This window comes from Dermacentor andersoni, chromosome 2, assembly GCF_023375885.2.
Source record: "Dermacentor andersoni chromosome 2, qqDerAnde1_hic_scaffold, whole genome shotgun sequence".
Lineage (NCBI taxonomy): Eukaryota > Metazoa > Arthropoda > Arachnida > Ixodida > Ixodidae > Dermacentor > Dermacentor andersoni.
Window position 1 is genome coordinate 54130484 of NC_092815.1, and position 21838 is coordinate 54152321.

Here is a 21838-nt window from a genome sequence, read left to right on the forward strand (position 1 = left end):
CTGCCGGCACTCCTTATCACACCTGCGTTGCAATAGTGAGTGCTCGCGGTCACCGAGGGAAATCTGTTCATGTTTGCCTCTTCGCTCGTTACACAATATCTGTTTAGTTAGTAAGCGATCGAAGGTTTACAGCAGTTTATGCAACCTAAAGAACTACGAATCATACTTCATGTGATTGTCTAATACCCTGCTATCGCTGTCATTGCTGCGCTTTTCGGACGAATCTGCGACTTTTAGTTGGCAAGGAATAAAATAGTCCAGTCACGAGTTAACGGCGGTGTAGCGCAGTCTCTGTCAGGAGTGCAGCCACAAGGCGTAGGGTTACTACCAACTGGGAAAACTGGGAATGCTCAGGGATTTTGAATAATCTGGAAATACTCAGGGAAAACTCGGAATGTGTGCTTCGATCAGGGAAAATGAGCAGTTATCTTGTTGAAAGGGAACGAAAGTCGCAGTAATGCTGGCTAGAATAGCAGAGTAATCGTAACGAGTCCACCTTGACGCCGCGTCGTCCGCTGGAGAAATTGTCAACGACCGACTTTCCGGACGCCTGATAATTCGAACGGCATCGCGGCACTACCACGTACCCCATGGAGTCACTGTAGAAGAACGTCTAAAATTTCGAACGCGAAAACCCTTCGCCGTCCGATTTTTCGGGCTTTTTGCCGTGACCGCAAGGTCCGAAACGGCATTAATCAAACGACCACCACTGCCGCCATTTTGATTACCTTGCTGCCTAGCTCGAACCGGCCCTTTCGCACGCAGATCCGCTGGCAACCGTACCACCACCGCGGCAACGCTAGGCCTAGCTGCTGCGATGTTCGCTATTAAGCTTCTTGCCGTTCTATGCCGTGTTTTTCATTGAAAGACTTCGCCGCTGTGAGCAATGGTATCGACTCCGCCTTTGTGGTCCTCGCGATTGGCTTCGAAGCTTGCAAAGCACAACGCGTTGCATAATGCTGGTTTCCGAAAGTCAGCTTTGCCTCAGTATGGAAGTGTTACGCAGTGAAGCATACGCAAAAGTACTGCGGTGAAGCATAACAAGCGTGGGAAGGGGCAATTGTCAACGGACACAGTATGCGTTCCTTAATTATACACGCATGCATCCGCCATCACCTGTCACAGTACGAGCACCTATATGCCTAATACGTGTACTATCAGGCCTTCGGAGCTTGTTCGGATGTGCCTGTGGCGATTTGAGCCTTTAAGGGCAGTAAAAGGCATGCATTCATTTTTTCGAACTGCCCGATTTTTCGGACGTATTCGCGGCCCCTAAGGAGCACAAAAAATCGGACGTTGACTGTACAAGTGACTAAGAGGAAGCTTCAAATGGTCCATGGGGTGAACGCGCGGCAGAACGAGGACGACAATAGAAACGACTTACGCATTGAAAAGTGAATGGGAAGGAAAGTGTGCCGCCGCTTCTTTGAAGGAGGTTGAGCTCAAAAAGCAAAGTGTTGGCTGACGCCGACATGCAGGTGTCCCTTATCCAAACCAAAATAAACTCTTTAAAGCAGTGAAACGCAACACTGAGGCTTTGTGCGCAGGCTGAGAGTATGTCAGGACAGTTGAGGTTGACTTACTAAATCTTGAGAGAATCTCACTTGTGACAAAGTTCAGGCCTCATACCAATGAGCTTGCTATCAGTTGATAGAAATAGCTCACATTCGAAAATATTTGCTTCTATATGCATCTCCTTTTTATTCGTATTTGAGAACGTTCGATTCGATTTGCAATGGGTTTTACCAATTTCTTTTTCAAATATATTTTATTCGCTGTGAATTTACTAACTTCTGCCTTTTGTTTTCTTTTTGAGTAAAATAAACACTACTCCTTACTGTTCAAACTCGATTAAGTCGTGTTTTATTTTTTAACATGCTTACTAGGGAGTGACGACATCGGGCGACATGGTGTCAACCTGTCTTTACATAAAACGAAGTTTTGTGTCACTCAGGAGATTTCGCAAAGGCGCTCACGCAAAACCTGGAAAACTCAGGGAATTTGGAAATGTCAACTTGGTAGACACCCTGAAGGAGCCTCCCAGTACCTACGGCCAAGGCTTTGGTGCTCGTATTGCATTAGCAGCGCTAGCGAGCGCAGCTCTGGAGGCCGGCGAAGATACGCGCTTTTTTTTTTCAGTTTCGAGGCGCAGGGTACGTAAAGGGGTCCGCGCGACCTCAGTACTTGTGCGTGCGCATTTCCCCGTACACTATTGACAAAAGCTGCGCGTAGAGTAATGAGATAACACTGTGTTCTTATGACTAAGTAATAATTATCTTTGTGTTTGCTTGGACGTTATCATGATCACAACGTTTGTGTCACTTAAATTAACCCAGCAAACACGGCAGAAGGACCAACTAAGTACACATGTGAATTCTGTTTTCGCTTGTTTGTCGTGTGCGTGATTGCGCATAACAGACTGACTTACTTGGTATTATTTCGCACCAACTGTGGCTTAATGTGTGTAGTGGACCGACAATACGTAAGGTCCGTATTGGGCCATTAAGCATCTTCTCCGCCATATACTATATAAACTGGTAGAGGCTGATCTATACTATACGTGCTGTTAGCGTGAAACGTGCTTTAGCGGAGCTTCGCACGTGACTCTAACTGCTGCAATTGAGGACAGACTAGGTCTTGCGTAAAAAAGTAGTGAAGGCGACATAAACTGCCTTCATTTTTTTGTATTCCTGGAATATCCGAAAGGCTACACATACCTATCGCCTCCTCTGGAAATACCATATCCTTATGAAAATGTAAAGTTATATTTTTGCAATGCCGCATCGCGCTATGTATGGGGCCGGTATATCCTTGACAAGATGACTACATGTTAAGCTGACGCGTTATTTTCGGGTCTCCGCTGTACGGATGCGGCACTCAAAGTTACCTTGCGGACATTGTTCACCAGTTGCATCCCGCCTTACCGGCGAGTCCTGCCGCCATGACATGGATACCGCAGCTATTCCAGAAAGTCAGTTCATCAGTTTACAAAGAAACCGCGCGCGCGGATTTGCAGTGTGGACCTGTAAGCATGTATATGTGGTCGTTCCTCGCTGCGTGAATCTGCTTGCTCTGATTGTGTCTTTTTATTGACGAAGAAAAGAACCTTAGCCAGAACTTAACTCAGCACCTTGAATTCTCTAAGTGTGCGATAACATACTTAGACTGTGACGTCGCGACAGCTGCGCCAGCGCGCGTCACGGGCGATCTGGCACACTCTCATTTATCAAATTGGCGTTTATAAACCACGCATCTTTCACAAACTTGCGATTTTGTGCACACTGTGACACCGCTCGCATACGCTCAACATACTTCGAGTTTTCTGTTAAATATCTACAAAGTGCGTCAAGTTCGCATACATTGCTGAAAAGAAATGCGTGACCGATGGTGGAATCGAGCGTCTGTCTTCCAGCGCAGCAGCCTAATGCTCGCAACGCGTGCCCCTCTCTTGCCTATAAGCCACTCTTTGAGACGTCTGGCGCGTGCGTCACGTGGCAATTTCTCGCATTCTTCCCTCGTGAAAGCTAGCGCATTGAAGTGCTGTGTTAGACTGCACTGCCCTCGGAATCGGCCCGTATTTTCTATCAGATGCATCCAAAGTGGCTGAAGTCTGCTTATAATGCTATCGCATTGAAATAACGCGTTGCAGGGGATGCACTAACAAAGAAGAGAAGCGCTGTCATTGGTTCGATTACGAGCTCAGTATCTGAGGGTCTCATCGACGAAATCTGTTGTTTCATAGGAAAGTCAAGCTCGGTCACGAGGCTGAAAGGTGCGAATGCTGCTTCTGATAATTATTTTTGCTGCCAAGAATTGCTCACTGTTGAATGTAAGATACCTGTTTTTAACGTCTAGGGAAAACACGGAGAAGGAGAGAGATGGAAATTCAAGACGATGAGCAAACCGAGAACAAGGTAAAAGCGGGAACCAACGTTTCGACAAGTGGACTTGTCTTTTTTGAAAAAAGACAGGTCTACCTGTCAAAACGTTGGCTCCTGCTTTTACCTTGTTCTCGGTTTGCTCACTGTTTTTAACATGTTATTCAATCCCATCAAGGATGTATACCTGAATGTTGGTTTTGAATGATTCGACTTCAATGAAGAAGGGGCTTTGTTTTACACATGTAGATCGAAGTAAACTGTTGATGTAAAAGAAACTGAACGTGTAACTTTCTGGTGCTGCTGCGGAGCAATTCAAACAGGAAATTGTTTGTCTGAACAAGTCTGACATCAAGAGCATCATTGTGCGATCAGAAAATCATACAAAAAGAAGGACATTTAGTGCGCGTCGTTTGTCAAAGCAATATAAACGATTAGTGAGCATTAGGGGAGGCATGATAGTTAATCTAGGTACATTAGTCCTCGCTTTCTCGTGCAACATCGATGCAGCAGCCATTCTTTCCGTGTACTTATGCCATTTCTTGCGAGATAGCAATTAAGGGCTAGTGCAAGTAGAAGGCCCTGTGTAGATAACATCTTACACATTACGCGTGTCCATAAAAACGTGTACCTGTGTTGATACCTGCCGAAAAACAAGTAAATCAGATTTTCGGTTGGCCAGGCTTTTCCCGAAATGATAGCAAGAAAGTTCATGCCGGCGTAAAACACGGTATATATGCTTAGAACAAGTATCATTGCAACTGCGTAGCCCCGATGTAAACTATCAAGTGGGTGCATCGGGTATTGAATACGCGTGCCTCGCATACGTAATACAAAAGAAATAACTCAAGATATTGTCTCGATGTTTTCAACTAACGTATTGCACCTGCGGCGTAAGTCTAATTGTTTGCCCTTCTCAAACTGCTTGGACTGTGTACAAGGGTGCTCGAATGTTATCGCACGTCGAGTGACGTTACGGGAACACGTAGCTGCACGATTTCTTTCGTCCGAAGTTTGTGTGCACGCACCTCCATAACGAACCAGACTTGGTCGTCCTCCCTGCAGGGCGCCGGCTGGAAGAAGATGCCGAAGTAGGTGGGGATGTTCGGGTGGACGCAGAGGTCGCGCAGCACTCGGTGCTCCTCCTCCATCTCTTCCACGTTGTCCGCGATATTCTCCATGATTTTGACCGCCACCAGCCGGTCTGCGAGCACAGAGCCGGAGACCAATAAGGTAACGCTGTCGGGCAGTTTCCTGCGGCACTTCATGCGGCATTTCTTCCCGCATTACTGCATGCCGTACTGTATGACCACTAAACAGGATGGGAACAAAGTGGTTGCTGAGTGCTTCGAAAAAAAAAAAAGAATGGACCGTAGTGCGAGAACTATAGCTATTCTACGGCAAAGGAGATAGGCGAAATTAGCAGACCATAGAAATCACTTTAGAAAGGACAAAAGTAAAGGGGATGAAGGGTGGATAGGGGGGCGGGGGGGGGGGGGGCTGTCGCTTTTTTTAGCCCCATTCTAACGGTAATATAGCGGCTTGCGCTCAACTTCAACAAGTGATGTCGATGTGCGACACAAGTTATCATTCAAGTTGGTCCAGGACAGGCTCGGAAACATTTAATTTCCAGCCCACATTTCCTTTCTACCGGCGTCACCGAGTTTTCGCTCCCGCTACATCATTGTATATACCGCAACGCCTGCCGGAGAGGCGCTTCAATTGGTCGCAACAAATTCCGTGGATATCGCTGTCGTACGAGTTGACCGTAAACATTGTGAAAAGACAACGAAAGAGAGCGAGGCGTAGGGTGTGGTGCAAGAGACTGAACACATTTCCGTGTCTCCGCAAGGGCCTGCACAATCGATGAGCTCTAGGGGATAGTAAGCGCAAAGGTGTGAGTGATCTTAAACGAGAAAAGGAAGAGATAGGTACAGCGCCGTTACTGCCTCTCGTGCGAGGGCACTTCCACAGCGCTGTACTGGTGGGGGAAAGGGATAAAAATAGTAGGGGAGAAAGAGTGTATAGAGAGGAGAGAGGAGCCGAGCGGTAAGGCACGTCAAATGTATCGCGCATAAGCGCAAGATCTAACGCATCCCGCTCGCGCGGACGCCTACTGCTAACTGCACGCGTGGTATAAGCCTATTTAGGACCGCTTTCGAAGCTTCGCGAGGCGCCTTTCAACCAGAACACTTTGAATCTGACAAAAAAATAAATGCCATCATCACCGATAGATCTTTATATACGCTGTAGTTGTACGTATGAGCTTCGATATTGCATTATCTTTAGTGGCGACGCAGAATGCATCGCGTATATTGCAAATGCACAATGTCTTTATTATACTTCCCTTTCCCAAAGACGAACATAGGGTCGCCTTTACTCTCTTGGCGCATATGAACCATCCCCCGTAATAAAGCTTTAGCTTCAACATCAAAGCTATTTGTGAGGCAACATTAAAGCGCTAAAAGGTTGAGTGCATCAAAGCATTGCGCGCTTAAATGAAGCGACGTCTGACACGGGTCCAGCAGACAACGAGAAATTCCTCTAGGTATAGCGACGAACGTAACAGAGCACGACCAAAACAGCTCCGGGACGAAAATAGCCCTGCCATATGTGGTAAGCGCTACGTTGTTATCATGTGCTGCTCTGCCGATCTGCTGTTGTGTCTACCTCGTTTGTGCCTGTGCTGCTTTGCCAGCGCTTTGACGTACGCTCTTTCGTACTAGTGAACACCAGTACACCGGAGTGGCTCCGGCGGGATTGGAACTTCGTGCATTCCGACAGGACGCGAGTCTTAAAGCCATGCAAAAAAAAAAAAAAAAATCACATGTTTAGACTGGCGAAGTATCATTTCAAAACTCTTTCGAACTCTTTGCCAGAAAAACAATTATTGACGTATTTCACTGTATTTTTACGTTTTCCTGTTGTTTTTATGTAATAAAGGTTACCGAATGTTTCCTGCTCGTTTCTTTGTTTTGCTTTTGTTTACTTCATTACGCACACCAGTCTCTAATCAGAATAAACTCCGAGCAGATGGTGGAAAACCCATAACGCGGCGTAGACCTGGTACGACAATTTCAGGACGTTGTCGCCGCCGTTGTCCCGTTCTTACGTTTTCTCTGATCTAACAAGCCTCCGCTCGCAGTCCAACTCACGCATTCGGTATCCCAATGAGTGTAACACACCTATCTGGTGTGCGTGTGGACGCCAAGCGGGCGTGTGCGGAGCAGGGAGCTTAGTAAAACGGGAGAGGGCGCATACCTGTGAGCTTGTCCCTTGCTGCGTACACTTCGCCGTACGTGCCTTCACCGACCACCTTGACCAGCTGGAACCGGTCACCCGGCGCCGGCATGCACAGCAGGTCCAGGTGCTTCGAGATGCCCCGGTAGTAGGCGGCCACCTTAGGATCATGCTGCTGGTGCTGCTCGGGAGACGCGCCTGCGCGTGCGCAGCTGCATTAAGGAACTCGAGCATTTTCGATTCTGGGCGCTTTAAGCACACTTAACCGTTGTGCCAAAGAAAAAAGAAAGGTAACTTACACATCATATCACCAACGCTTCGCACCCTAAAGGAGTTTTATTTTATACTTTCATGTCGACCCACCATCTTAACGACAACGAATGCACTTGTCACTCAAATCTGGAGGTACCATGGGAGCGGCGTACGCTTTAGATACAGATTATTTATTATTTATTTATTATTTACAGATACTACCATCTTGCGTTAGCAAGCCATGTCAGGAGTGAGTTCATAAGTCTTGAAAACAAAGAAAGATTAGCAAACATAATTGGGCAAATGAATGAATTGAAGCGTCCTTGCGTGAATGAATTCATGCAAGGACGCTTCAATGTTATTCCAAAGTTCAATGGGGGGGGGAGAGAAGGAAAACCTAAATTAATCCAAAGATGGCTTTAGGGAAACAAGGTTCAAGGGATGGTGCCATCTGGTACGGGGTGCTGTGCAACTTATGAAAACAGTGGGCAATAAATGCTGGAGTGTTGATTAACCATTTTCTGCATGAGACTGATGCGCTCGCGTTTACGTCTGAATTCTAGCGGAAGCAGTGATAGCTCGGCTGCACAAGAGGTAGGGGAGAAGAGGCGATCATGGCGGCGAAAAATAATTTGCACTGCTTTCTTTTGCTCTGATTCAATATTATGTACATCGCAGACATGGTGAAAGGACCAGACAATGGAAGCGTATTCGAGTACTGGTCTTACCAAGCTTTTGTAGGCGGTCAATTTGCATTCTTTAAGTGCATTCTTAAGGGTTCGCTTTAAGTAGCCTAACTTTCTCTGTGCTTCGCGCAAAATTTTGTCTGTGTGCCTGTGCCATTTCAAGTTAGACATGAAAGTTATTCCTAAGTATTTATACTCTTTAACACTGGCCAGAATATTACAGTTATAACCACACGTGAACCTTAGATGTTATTTTTTTTTACTTGTAAATGTAATCGATACAATTTTCGTAAAATTAATAGCCATCTATACCATTTCCTGCTCTAGTGACAGAAAAGTGAAAACGCTTCGTTTAGTTTCTCTTGGTTAGTTCGGTTAGAAACACTGGAATAAAGCCCGCAATCATCAGCGTATAATCTTATTTTAACAGAAGAATCACCGATGGCCTCAACAACATCATTAATATAAATAAGAAGCGCGAGTGGCCCCAAGACCGAGCCTTGTGGGACCCCCGAAGTCACACTGATTGTTTCCGACTGTGCATGAATCAAATCAACGTACTGAGACCTCGAACGTAAATAATCAGTTAACCAGGCAAGGAGCTTATCTTGTTTAATGATTAATCCAAGTTTATGGAGGAGCTTAGTGTGACATATCGTATCAAATGCTCTTCAGTAATCTATGGATACTGCGTATTTCTGTCCTAATAAATTTAATGCTGAGGCAGTGTCGTGGCTGAACTAGATTAGTTGCGATGAAGTAGAAAAGCCTGACAGAAAGCCGTGCTGTGTCTGAGATAGAACGTTAACGTTCGGCTAAGTACTCCGCAATATGTTTGCGAATTATATGTTCTAAGAATTTACAGTGGGATGGTCTCAAGAATATTGGCGTGTAGTTGGTTATAATACGCCTGCTGCCGAATTCCCGAATAGGGATGATTCGGGCATTTTTCCAGAGTAAAGGTACAGTTGATGTTTCCAACGACTGCTTAAATATTACTGTGAAGTATCGCGAGCTCGACTCGAATATCGTCTTAAGAACATATATGGAATACCATCTGGTCCTTCACTCATTGTTGTGTCTAAATTAAGCAATAGGTTATGCACACCGGGTGCGACAATGTATGCTTGGGAAGGGGGCTAATATTACAGCGGCATTAAAAAGGGGTGTGGTTCCGTCGTCCAAAGTGAAGACGGATCTGAAATGATCGCTGAAAGCCCGAGAAATGGCCGAAGGGTCAGAGCAGGATACATAATTGAGAATGAATGAAGAAGGGTTCTGATCAGGAGGAACGGCTGCTTTCCAAAACTTGGCAGCTTTTTTTTTTCTTTCATGAAAGTAACCAAAGTATTTTTGAAGCAAAATGTTTCGCTTCAGTGATTCTAGCATTTAGTGAAGCTTTTAGTGACGCCATTAGGCAGGCCTCGTTGGGAGAAAGAAAGCTGCGGCGCTTCCGGAGCCTTCTAATGCGACGAATGAGCTGAATTATTTCTCGCGGGTAGCAAGGTTTTCGACCGTTGCGCTTTACAGGCCTGTAAGGGACGTAGTGATGCATACAATGTTTTACCGTGCTACAAAATATTGCCTGCAATCTGTCTACATCGCAAGAGTTACTACATGATAAGAAGTCTTCAAACGATGAAGCAAGCATGTCAATAATACAATTGTCGTCCGCACAGGAAAAATTAGGAACATTTCTGTAGGATGGCTGTAGGAGCACAATTAATTTTTCCTAATGTTTAGTTTTCATTGTTGTAAGTCTTGGTTGACAAGTAGATGAAGTTATGATTGCCGCACTGAAACTGTCTAGCTTTTAGGTCGACACCTCGACAATGGCCAGCAGGCAGGTTGATTGAATATGGCAAATAATCGAGATAGAAACAGACGAAATAATGTAGAAGGCAGGGGTGATAGCGAAAAGTAGTTGCAATATTGCAGCTAGCTCTACGTTCATTTTAGCTTGCGTGTGTGCTGCACACCACCAGGTTTGCCAGATTGGGCTATTAGTAGCCAAATTGGGCTACTTTTTGTCCGAGTTGGCGTCAGAATTTTCCTTCTGGCTATGTGGCTATTTTCGGGCTACATCTTTTTCCTGCGTAAAAAAAAAGTAAGAATAGTTTAGCAGAAATGAAAAGCACGCTGGAATCAAAATGCAGACGACAGCAGGTTAAAAAAATTGAGCGCGTCTGTTAAAAAATCAAAATTTGCAAGTTCTACGTGAGAGAACACATATGCATGTCAAAAGGTCAAGTATCGCATCCTTTTGGTAATTTGAATTAAGCTGGCCTCAGGAAACGCGTCTCCATCCGCGAACTAACGCTACCCGCGCGCGCGCGCGTCAGTGAGCATAAGACTGTTGCTAGCTGTCTCTACATGTGAGCTTTCGGCGTCCTAGGTACGTTTTAAGCCTGAGATGCTTTTATCTCCCGTTGACGGTGCGCTTCGGGTGACCTCGGTGCCAGAACGGAGGGACAACACCGAGCTGAACCTAACCGACATTTGCCGAAATTTCTGCCTGCCGCATGGCGCCTACGAGGCAATTCATTCGGACCCTTCCTAGCCAAATTGCCCTTGCTCCAACCCCAACGTAGAACATATCCTCTTCCGTTGCCCCACAGCCACCACAGCCATCCGTTCCATACACAACTGCAAACCCTCCTCCGGTTTTTGCTATCACTACCCGTATCAAATGCCGCCATCGAACGAGTGTTCAGCCAGGTCTCGCTCATTAAAACCGACCTTCGAAATAGAATGTCGAACGAGACATTGATAGCGCTCCTTCACGTGATGTTTGTCCTGTCCAGGAACGAAGGCTGCTGCAAGGATTTTAAACCGGGCCAAGAACTTTTGTCCCGTTTCAGCTATGTCATTTTGTAAGGACCAAGCAGTTCCACTTCGCAATAAGCTCGTGATGCTTAATCACAGCATACATTTTATGTCTATATAGCGTACTATATTTTGTGTTAGACTTTGTCTTGCAATTTTTTTGTAGTTTTACGTTTAGTGTATTCTGTGGTGTTAAGCGAAATTATCATGAGCTGTAAGTAATAATACTAAACGCCTGAATGCATGCCATGGCTTAGCGTGTTTAGTGCGCGGTGCTATTTGTGTGTCGTTCTTCTCGTGATATTTTGGTGCTCTGAGAAAAATAAAACAGTGCATTTGCAATGAAGACCGCATTCGCCTTATCATGAATTTGCATGCATGCCAGTGTTTCTGCCCTTCTTGCGCTTGTGCAGCATCTGTTTTCCGTGCCGCATGACCTCCGTGACGATGCGCGCGGAGGTCATGCGTGGTCATGCGTGGGAAAACTAATATGAAGGTATTCTTGCCGAAAATTAATGCAATATGCTTAAGAAATGACTTTACAAAAAGACAAAGCTTTTTGGCTACTTTTGGACCACTCAAAAGTGTCGCTTTTGGCTACATTTGGGCTACTGCGGATGCCAGTTTGGCTAGATACCTGTGGTTGGGGCGATCTGGCAACCCTGCACACCACGTATGCAATGTTTACGGCACTGTACTGACTACGTCGTTCGCCAACTATAGAAGAGTTAGGCTGTGAATCGCGACTGCTCTAGCAAGTCACAAAAAGTGTATGGCGATCTCTGCGCCGCAGACGCAAGGGCCGCTTGAACGGTTGCGTTGGAACACGTTCGGAGTTTTCATTCATTCGTGATAGCACTAGCCGTTGTGTTTTCGATAAACACGGGGAAGCACACGCTGGAACACAGCGCAACATTTACAGCAAAAGCTGTATATGACTAACCTTCCTTAGTTTTTTCGGCCTCCGGCAACAGAAACAGGCTTAGCGGTTTCTAACAAACCCGTACACAATGGGTTTCAAAGTTTGTTTGTGATCACGTTCGGGTGCAGTGCGGCGGCGCAGATGTTAAAATTCGGAACAGATTAGAACGCTCACCGTGAAAAATAGCGTGACGTCAAAGTTATCGCGGTATATAAGCAGGACAGGTATAACGGCGCTAAAGAACAGCCGCGTTATCGATGAGGTGGACACGTATAGTTAGTACACCCGAAGAACAACATGCGTACGAGGAGCGCCGGAGGGAACAGCAACGAGCATGTAAACGGCGCCGGCGCGAAACGACCACCGACGAAGAACGTTCCCGCGATGCTGAATGAACAAACGACAACCATTCCACTCTGTGAAGATCGAATGGCAGCGAAAGCACTTTGCTTTTCGTTTGAGAGCTTTGACTGTCGTCAGCTTTCGCTGACATTTCATCTTCACAGAGTGGAATTGTTGTTATGGTGCCTCTTATGTGTCCCGTTTGAATTTAGCTTGCTAAGGCGAGAATCCGTCAATGCCACGCAACAAGTACTCGTCATTGTTCATAATAAAAATTTTTACCATGAGCACCTACCTCCTCCTCCGCCTGCTCCGCCATTGTAGCTGCTGCCAGTGTTGAGGGGAAGGGGCTTCAGCAGGCGGTACCGGTGAGACTCCTCCATTATTTCACTGTGTCTAGCGAGGCCTGCGACCCAATGAAAAGAATTCTGCATTACTGACAGGTCATTAGCATTGCTGTCACAACTGTTGCCAACAATAGTGCCACTACATCCCTACTACTAAGAACTCGCGGTGCTTGCTTGTTTGCTTCGTAAGGAAGTCTCACGATCTCTACCGCGAAATGTGAAGAGCTTTATTGAAATTACTGTCAACCAGTGAATGACAAAATGTGCCGAGCATACCGAAGATGAATAAGCGAATACTTCCAGGTGGTCTTGTGGACTTAAAACTGCGGTGTTGGTTTTGAATAGGGAACATCGCACTTGGTCCGTCTGAACATGTGCTAGTTGGCGTGGCTCCATATTAACAAACCGCTCAACAGATTCTACGTGGTTAGAGACTGCGCTTTGCCCTCTCCTTACCTATGTCCACACTTTTGCAAAGCTTGTTAACATGAAATCGTGCTTGGTACCACATTATTTGCGGCAGTTATATTGTTCAGGCTTGTTATGTACCAAACATCGCGGGGCCAATGTATGAACCGGTGTTCGGAATGCTTCTATTTCTAAAGCGCCATCAACTATTTGCCGTCGTAGGGGCTATCGTATGGTCATCACGCCGACTGGAACGAGGGGCGAACACCCGAACTCGGTCCTCCGAGGATGCGCTCATACGCATGAAACGTTGTGTATATGGGGCGTGGACTTCCAAATAGTCATTTCGTAGAAAACTTGTTCCAAATGTTGAGTGAGAACGTTGCAACTCTAGTATGCAATACGCTTCTTTCGCGTAGGGATAGCCATAGAAACTTTCACTCAATATGATTAAAGTAGCACATGGTCGCTTGGCATATATATGCTAAAAATAGTAGGCAGCGCTACCATACGTTCTTCACAGTAAACTTTACCACCGTGAAAATGATGTTTCTACCGTTAAATTTTGTATGTTTTTAGTGCGTCTCGGCAAGTCCGGACGATTCGTTACAAACGACGGAGTCAGTTATTTTGTTGAACAATACGCACCAAAGAAGGCAACCTTGTCATCAAGATAGCGTGCCCCTCCCCCCCCTTCAAAAAAAAATGAGAGAGAGAGAGAGAGAGAGAGAGAGAAAAGCAGCTGTAAACCCTTAGCATTCTCTTAAAGTTATTAGGATCAAAACGCAGGTCGCTGTACAGCAGTAAGCCTACTATCGAGCAGCACATAATTTAGCAAGTAGTGTTGACTCTCAATTCAGAATAAATAAAGGCATGCAGGAGATCACTGAGACGCATCCACTCAGTTGCAACCAAAACGTCGGCTCCGAAGAGCACACCGGGTTGCGTTCCGATTAAAGAAGCAACGGTCAAGCAACGCACCTTCGCCTTCGTTCTTGGGTAGTTCATCTTGACACGGACCTGGAATGGCAGAGCAGGAGGCGCCATTAGGTAACGGCAACCAGACGCACGTACACTTCGGCACAAGCATAAAAACAAGCGCACTCTTAACGGCCGTGATCCCGTGCATCCTTTTGACCTGTTCCCGCTGAACGGCCCAACACTGACGCCTTCGGCGTTCCACGCGAATGGCCATAGCCATGCGGACGTGGTTCCTTTCCGAGAAGCTCCCTTTCACGGCCATGATATTTACTTGCGATGCTGTCGGCATCGGTAGTTGCTACGTAGATTTCGGTCTGTGCTTGCCTCGCGGCGACGGGCGGGAATTTTGACGAAGTGAGTCCAATTCGCTTAGCCTAAGCTTGAGGCGGACGACAGAGAAGTCCCAGTCACCCCGGACTGGGGCAGAACCCCGGCTGGGGGTTGACCAGCCGCCCGTCCACGCCGGCGGCCATTGTGGACACTTCGTTGTCCTTATAGTTTACCTTTGAGGGCTATATCCCACAGTGGGTTTGTGCCATTATACAAGGGATCATCATCATCGTCGTCATAATCGTTTGCGAGCGTTTCCGTCTGCTTCGCAATCGACCGTTCAGCTGTAGCAGTTACGACCCTCTATCTCACTGAGAAAATCCTAAGGCAGACTCGTATATATCATTCTTGCACTTGCTCGTCAGGACCACCCTGATACACTGGCCGAGCAAACGCAGCCCAGAGGACGACGGCCGGCAGTTCAAGAAGAATGACCTTAGACATCTGAGAAGCTCGCTATAGTGACAACGTAATAGCTACTGACGCTTTTTTTGTGCAACGAGAAGCCAGAGGTGGGGATATTCTTTGACTCTCTGCAGGGATTTTACCATGTTCAAGGCTTTCCACACTTCACGTCCATATTTCAGCCAGAATTACTAGCGATTGCCTTACCCTTACGAAAACGTCCCCAGAACGCTTCGTTATCTATTATTGTGACTGACTTCCTTTCTGCATATGCACAACACTTACCGCATCCCCAAATTCGACAATTATGTGACCGTTTTGTTAAGTGGTTCCTCCGCAGTTACGACAAGTTCGCTTGCTCGAGCTCGGGCTGGATCGCAAGCGTGGTCGGCTGCGGCGTCCGCCGAGCTTTAGGCCTATAACCGGCCTTATCGCTGGCTGTCAGCGGAGCCGTCAATGGACAATGCGCCGTTGTAAAGTGTTTCGTCGTGCGCAAAAGCTTAATTTCAACGAACTGGCGGATGCACTCGCAAAAACACCTTTCGGTGGCCCTGTTGTCTCTGTTGTGCCGACTTTTGACCGCGGCTAGATATGCTACCGCGGATAGGTACACAGACATTTCTCCATATCTGAAAATTTTGCAAAATCCACTCTCACACCTTCTTCTCACTTCCATAATCTGTGTTTCCCCTGGAATAATAATTGGTGTCCCTCAAGACAATTTGGAAATGTTATTTTACAACACAGCGCTGTCGTACTGTGCCGTTAAAATCTTATATAAATAGGTCTGACCTGGCTTTGTCCCCTCTGTGTTATTTTCGCAATGTACCTGAATCTATTGGGAATTATTTTTCTACCGCTGGTTGTCAAGACAAAAAAAAAGAAGTTTAATTCGGCCAAGCTTGCCTATCACTAACTATTTTGAAACGGCAACAACGTATATGAAAGCCATTCTCTCCCTCGGGGCGTCTTCGTTGTGATTCAGCCTTTATTACAAGCGATTTTATTGCGATCTATAACTTTATTAGAGACACAAGACGATTGCGTTATTAAACTTTTTAAATTATTTATTGATACTTTCATATTATTTCTTGGTATTACATTATCGCAAAATGTATTATAACGTCTCGTTTCTACATTTTTTTTCTATAATTCACGCTTTAACATTCTAGGTTTCATTTTGATTGTAATCGTATTAAAGACCCTTGTAAAACACTTATAAAACAGCTTGCTTCTTGCCCCATCCCCCGTAGTGGGTATTAGCCATTGTTGGGAAACAAAATGAAAAAAAAAATCATTATCGCTCGCGGACATTCTCACAATAGGGGCCCTTTATATGTAACGTTACCGTGTCTAGAAGAGTAGCCACGTTTTAAAAGATGTATGCGGGTACCTTCGCGACTTCAATGCCGCCACTGGAAAGCTTCGTTGCTAAATTCTATTCGACACCCACCATTGTCTTACATTTACATTTACGTTTACTTTACTTGTTATGTTTGCATTAAAGAAATTTATTCTTTTTATTTTCTTATGCGTATGGGTTGCTAGGCTGTCGTGTGTAATAATTTACATTTTTGCGTCGAGCCCTGGCTACAGCCCCTCCCCCCTCGCCATTTTTTTTCTTTTATGTGCGGCGTCTTATTACATTCTGGGCGCAGCAGCAACAAGAACGATGACGACAGCGATGACAACGAATTCACCTGCATTTATCGAGCTGGTGGGAAAATATTCATTATTCAGGCTCAACTTTTTTCCGCGTAACAACTCTCTCTGTCATCTCTCTCTCATCAAGCTCACTTCATTTAGGTATATCGATTACCCCGCTCTCTGTCCTCCAACGATGAGCTGTGATCGCTTATATGAAAGGTTCAAAGAGAGTGGCCGTATCCTAATGAAATAAGGGTGTGTTAATCAACCGAACAAATAACCGCAATAATATATGCCATTTACTTAAAGAAAGTACCTTGATGTCTTAAGTTGGCAAGTTGTTTGTAGAAGGACACCATGGGAGGGCCTTAGCGTCGCCGGAGATCGCGGGGGGTTAGATAAGCGCTTAATTACTTATTTCTTGACATCAGTATTAGACAATTTCATGCACCTTAAGGTTAGCTCACAAGGTTATGTTAGAACCGACGACCCCTAGAGGGGTGCACGGATAGATACTGCACGTAAGGTACACGGTTATGACACAAGTTCTCAATCCTGCCTGAACACTTCGTTTCCCTGAATGCTCATCATGGGCGATTCAACATCAGGTCCGCAGCACCAAATTTTTGACATTCCCATTACCTAGTAGAAGCGGCATACTCGAATTCCTACATATCTACATATTCAGCGCATTTTTTTTTTTTTACCTAATAGCTAAACGTCGCTTGCTCTATTGTGGGGAACTCGTCATGAAATGGGGCTGAGCGATCACGTTCGGAACGCTGAATCGCCTTTAGCTTGCAACCAGGCTTTAATTTACCCTTTCCTCCTTTTGCTCCATCATAAACCGTCATGCTTGTGGCAAAGCGTCAAACAGAAGAGAAATTTTTACTACTATTTCTTCTTTGCGGCCTCTGCCTGTTCTCTGCCGAACAATGAGTCTTGGAGCTAGTGTGGAGGACACACCCCACTTCCTCCAGTGGCAATGTTGTCCTTCGAATGTCGGTGCCCTACAGCACCTGACTCAGTCTGCCAATGGGTGTGAAGCGACGGCTCGTGCGGCGGGCCACAGACGATTATCGTGTTTAATTAAAGATCCATGACCCTGACTGCTCTGCCAGGCGACGAGCGCTGCACAGTGTAGCAACACGTCCGGCGAGCGGTCGTTCGAGTCTGTGCGGCTGATGATTCATAGGAGGAGACAAGAGGGGCCTGTTGTACGCGATCAAACCGTGCTCTCTATAAGATCGATGGCCCTGAAAGCTGCGCTCGAACACTACAATGTGTCTCACATGTCCGCAAAAAAAAAAAAAAAGACGTCCTTACGCGACGGCCGACCACACGCGCGCCTGCCCATACGAGGAGGAGACAAGTGGGCGGGATATGTGACCAGGTCGTGAGCGCGCGGGAGGTTGCACAATGGATAGCACACGGTGGTGCGACTACGGCAGCATGCGAGGTCACCCCTGGGCCAATTTGCTCCGTCGACACAGCGCGCTCTCGCGGTGGCTAATAATGGCGTTGCGCGGCATTTTGGGGCGACTCCGGGCCCTGTGTCGCCCCCCCCCCCCCCCCCCTTTTCTCTCGCCGCCACCCTGCCGGTGGCTTTCCTTTGTGGTGCGCTCGGCTGTGGCCGCCCGGCGACGACACGTCTTTGTGGAGCGCAACAAGGTCGCCCGTCACGGTCTCCCGGCGCCCAACTAGCACCGCGGAGGAGAGGCCTGGAAGAGGACGCCGCCGCCCCGAAGCCAGGAAGATGGAGATCTACACCGTCAGCCACGCGCCAAGTTTGTCACGTGCCAGCGACTCTCCAGACAACGGCACGCCAGCAACTCGTCTCTTCAAAATAAAAAAATAAAGAAATAGAGGGAGAGAGAGAGAAGCCAATTTGCTCGCGCCTATGGCAACGACGGCTCTGCACTGTGCGCGTGGTCTCGAGCGTAGCGCTGCAAGAAACGCGTAAAGAAAACGCAACGGCGCGCGGTGGTTCGTCTTCGCCGCACCGAACGCACACACGGCAACCTATCTTCACCGCAGTGCGTCGGACCCGCGACGCGGTGAGGCGCGTCGTGATTTTTCCACGCGGGTAAAGTATACACGGGAGCCAAGTTCTTTAACGGAAATGAACAAACAACTGCGTGTATTATGTGCGAACCGCGTACTGCTCAGGCCGTAATAAGCAGTTAAGCACCAGACGGCATCGTCTCCCGCCACAAACAAACAGACGGCTTGATTTTAACGTTCGGTGTTTTGTATCCCCCTAGTTATTTTCTCTGCACACCACATTGCAAACCTTTGTGCACTGTTTTGATCTCTTGTAGTCAGGCTTTGCTGTTGCTCTGCCTGGCTGCGATGCAGGCAGGAACTGCTTTGCGTCTCACATCATAAGTCAGTCCTCTCTCCTCGCACAATGCGAAGGTGCAAGTTCATTCCTAACACCCCTTGTACAATATGTGGCCCGTTGCCTCCAAATCCCTTTTTTTATTTTTTTTCATTCACTCCAATGCGATTATTCAAAATATTCATTCCAGATATGAAGTCCGGTGCATGTGGAACTTTGCAGAAGTGAGTCACTCATATTCTTGTCATACGCTTTCCAGAAATTTGGCACTGAATTTATCTAGACCTCTGTGCTGTCACAGACGGCGGAAAGCAACCTTGAAGTGTGTTTCTAATTCTTTGAAATTGCGTGAAAATCCAGGATGCAACAGTTACATGGCCAATGTACTCACGTAGTTTCATATTCAACTTTGCGTTTAGGCAATGAAATGCCGTTTCCATCATTGCAAGCATGAGGAGATTACTTCTTTCACGTACTAGGAGTCGCAGCTTTTGACATCTTATTGCGGTATTTAAATTTGAACAAAAAAATTACGAACCATTCCCCTACCGGAAAATGGGGGTAAGCGAAGCTTGTCCTGCGTGCACCTGACCTTCGTCACGGTTAGGTAACCCACAGGTAACGGTAACGGGGAGCTATGCAAAGGGGGAAGGCAGCTGGGGAGGATCAGGTAACAGCAGATTTGTTGAAGGATGGTGGGCAGATTGTTCTAGAGAAACTGGCCACCCTGTATACGCAATGCCTCATGACTTCGAGCGTACCGGAATCTTGGAAAAACGCTAACATAATCCTAATCCATAAGAAAGGGGACGCCAATGACTTGAAAAATTATAGACCGATCAGTTTACTGTCCGTTGCCTACAAAGTATTTACTAAGGTAATTGCGAATAGAATCAGGAACACCTTAGACTTCCGTCAACCAAAGGACCAGGCAGGATTCCGTAAAGGCTACTCAACAATAGACCATATTCACACTACCAATCAGGTGATAGAAGAATGTGCGGAATATAACCAACCTTTATATATAGCTTTCGTTGATTACGAGAAAGCGTTTGATTCAGTCGAAACCTCAGCAGACATGGAGGTATTGCGGAATCAGGGTGTAGACGAGCCGTATGTAAAAATACTGAAAGATATCTATAGCGGCTCCACAGCCACCGTAGTCCTCCATAAAGAAAGCAACAAAATCCTAATAAAGAAAGGCGTCAGGCAGGGAGATATGATCTCTCCGATGTTATTCACAGCGTGTTTACAGGAGGTATTCAGAGAACTGGAGTGGGACGAATTGGGGATAAGAGTTAATTGAGAATACCTTAGTAACTTGCGATTCGCTGATGATATTGCCTTGCTTAGTAACTCAGGGGACCAACTGCAATGCATGCTCACTGACCTGGAGAGGCAAAGCAGAAGGGTGGGTCTAAAAATTAATCTGCAGAAAACTAAAGTAATGTTTAACAGTCTAGGAAGAGAACAGCAGTTTACGATAGGTAGCGAGGCACTGGAAGTGGTAAGGGAATACAACTACTTAGGACATGTAGTGACTGGGGATCCGGATCATGAGACTGAAATAATCAGAAGAATAAGAATGGGCTGGGGTGCGTTTGGCAGGCATTCTCAGATCATGAACAGCAGGTTGCCATCATCCCTCAAGAGAAAAGTTTATAACAGCTGTGTCTCACCAGTACTCACGTACGGGGCAGAACCCTGGAGGCTTACGAAAAGGGTTCTACATAAATTGAGGACGACGCAACGAGCTATGGAAAGGAAAATGATAGGTTTAACGTTAAGGGATAAGAAAAGAGCAGATTGGGTGAGGGAACAAACGTGAGTTAATGATATCTTAGTTGAAATCAAGAAAAAGAAATGTGCATGGGCAGGACACGTAATGAGGAGGGAAGATAACAGATGGTCATTAAGAGTTACGGAATGGATTCCAAGGGAAGGAAAGCGTAGCAGAGGGCGGCAGAAAGTTAGGCGGGCGGATGAGATTAAGAAGTTTGCAGGGACAACATGGCCACAATTAGTACATGACAGGGGTAGTTGGAGAAGTATGGGAGTGGCCTTGGCCCTGCAGTGGGCATAACCAGGCTGATGATGATGATGATGATGATGATGATGATTAACGGTACCGGGTTGCTTCGGTATCCCGCTCCCTCAGCTCGGGATCTTCTCGTTGCTGTCGGATTGCCTGGGCTGGGGCGACTCTAAAGGCGCGTTTATAGTGCGACGTTATCGGCGCGCGGGCGAGCGTCGTTAGACGCCGGGCGCGTCGGAGCGCGTTTGCCGCTTCCGGTTACGTTGGCGGCGCCTGTGCGTCGGATGATCGGTCGAATTATAGACGCTGTTGTTCCCGCCAACGTGACGTAACGGGCGCGCTCGTTCACGCTACGGCTGACTATGTTTAGGCCTTAAGGCCCGTTTATAGTCCGACGTTATCGGCGCGCGGGCGAACGTCGTTCGCGGTCAGTCACGCTACGTCGGTTGCGCTGCGCCAGCCGAGATGCCATCCCCTCTATACTTCAACGCGCGCGCCGTAGGCTGATATCGTCGGAGCATGCGCAGAAGGTTCGCCAAGTCGCGCGCCGTCCGCAAAAGCCGTCTGCGGAGTTGTGTTGGCGCCTTTTTCTTCGCGCGCAATGCATTGTGGTGCCAGAGTTCCGCCGACTTCGACGCGCGAATGGCTCAGGAGCCATATCGGCGCCGGGCCCGTCGGAGCGCGTTGGAAGCCGCCGGTAGCGCGTGCGCGCGCGCGCGCGCGCGTGCGTTACGTCGGACTATAAACGGCCCTTTAACGGCTGGGTCGGCGCGTCGACAGCGAGCCCTTTCAAGGCCGAGTTCTCGCCGCCGTTCGTCGAACGCTGCCAGTTCCTTGGGGGAACGCGCGGCTGTCCCATCCGTTTTCCGTGAATGAACTGAACGGGAACGAAGCCGGCGCAGTGCGCGCGAAATCCTTTCCTGCCCTTTCCCTCCCCGGCGGAAGCGGAACGGCTCTGATTGGTTGCGGAATCCTTGCTAATGACTCACGCTCCGGCGCCGGCACAGTTGACAACTTATCAAACCGTCCTTTACCGCAGCTGCTCTGCTCTGAGAGCAACTGCGTTTTTGCGTGCCCCCGACAACGCCACTTGCGAGGCAATACAAGTTTCGCTTGAAATGACATCGCTTTGGTAACATACCAGTCGACAATAAAACGCAGCTTGAAGAGCAATTGTGTCCCATAGCTGTATTCGGGT

General features: G+C 47.1%; 1 protein-coding gene across 4 annotated transcripts in view; it reads right to left on the reverse strand.

Annotated features, from left to right (window-relative positions):
- Positions 1-21838, reverse strand: part of ninaC (STKc_myosinIII_N_like and MYSc_Myo21 domain-containing protein ninaC) — a 158801-nt gene that overhangs the window by 71880 nt on the left and 65083 nt on the right. For 2 of the 4 annotated variants that reach the window (XM_050189309.3, XM_055077150.2), the window contains exons 2-5: positions 13883-13921; positions 12442-12552; positions 7140-7316; positions 4907-5082 (exon numbers count right to left, since the gene is read on the reverse strand). In XM_050189309.3, coding sequence (XP_050045266.1) covers positions 4907-5082; positions 7140-7316; positions 12442-12529 — 441 coding nt within the window. In that variant the 5' untranslated portion in view covers positions 12530-12552; positions 13883-13921. Of the gene's footprint in view, positions 1-4906; positions 5083-7139; positions 7317-12428; positions 12553-13882; positions 13922-14005; positions 14364-21838 lie in introns of those variants that run through there. The other 2 variants (XM_050189308.2, XM_055077151.1) reach the window with 2 other exon arrangements.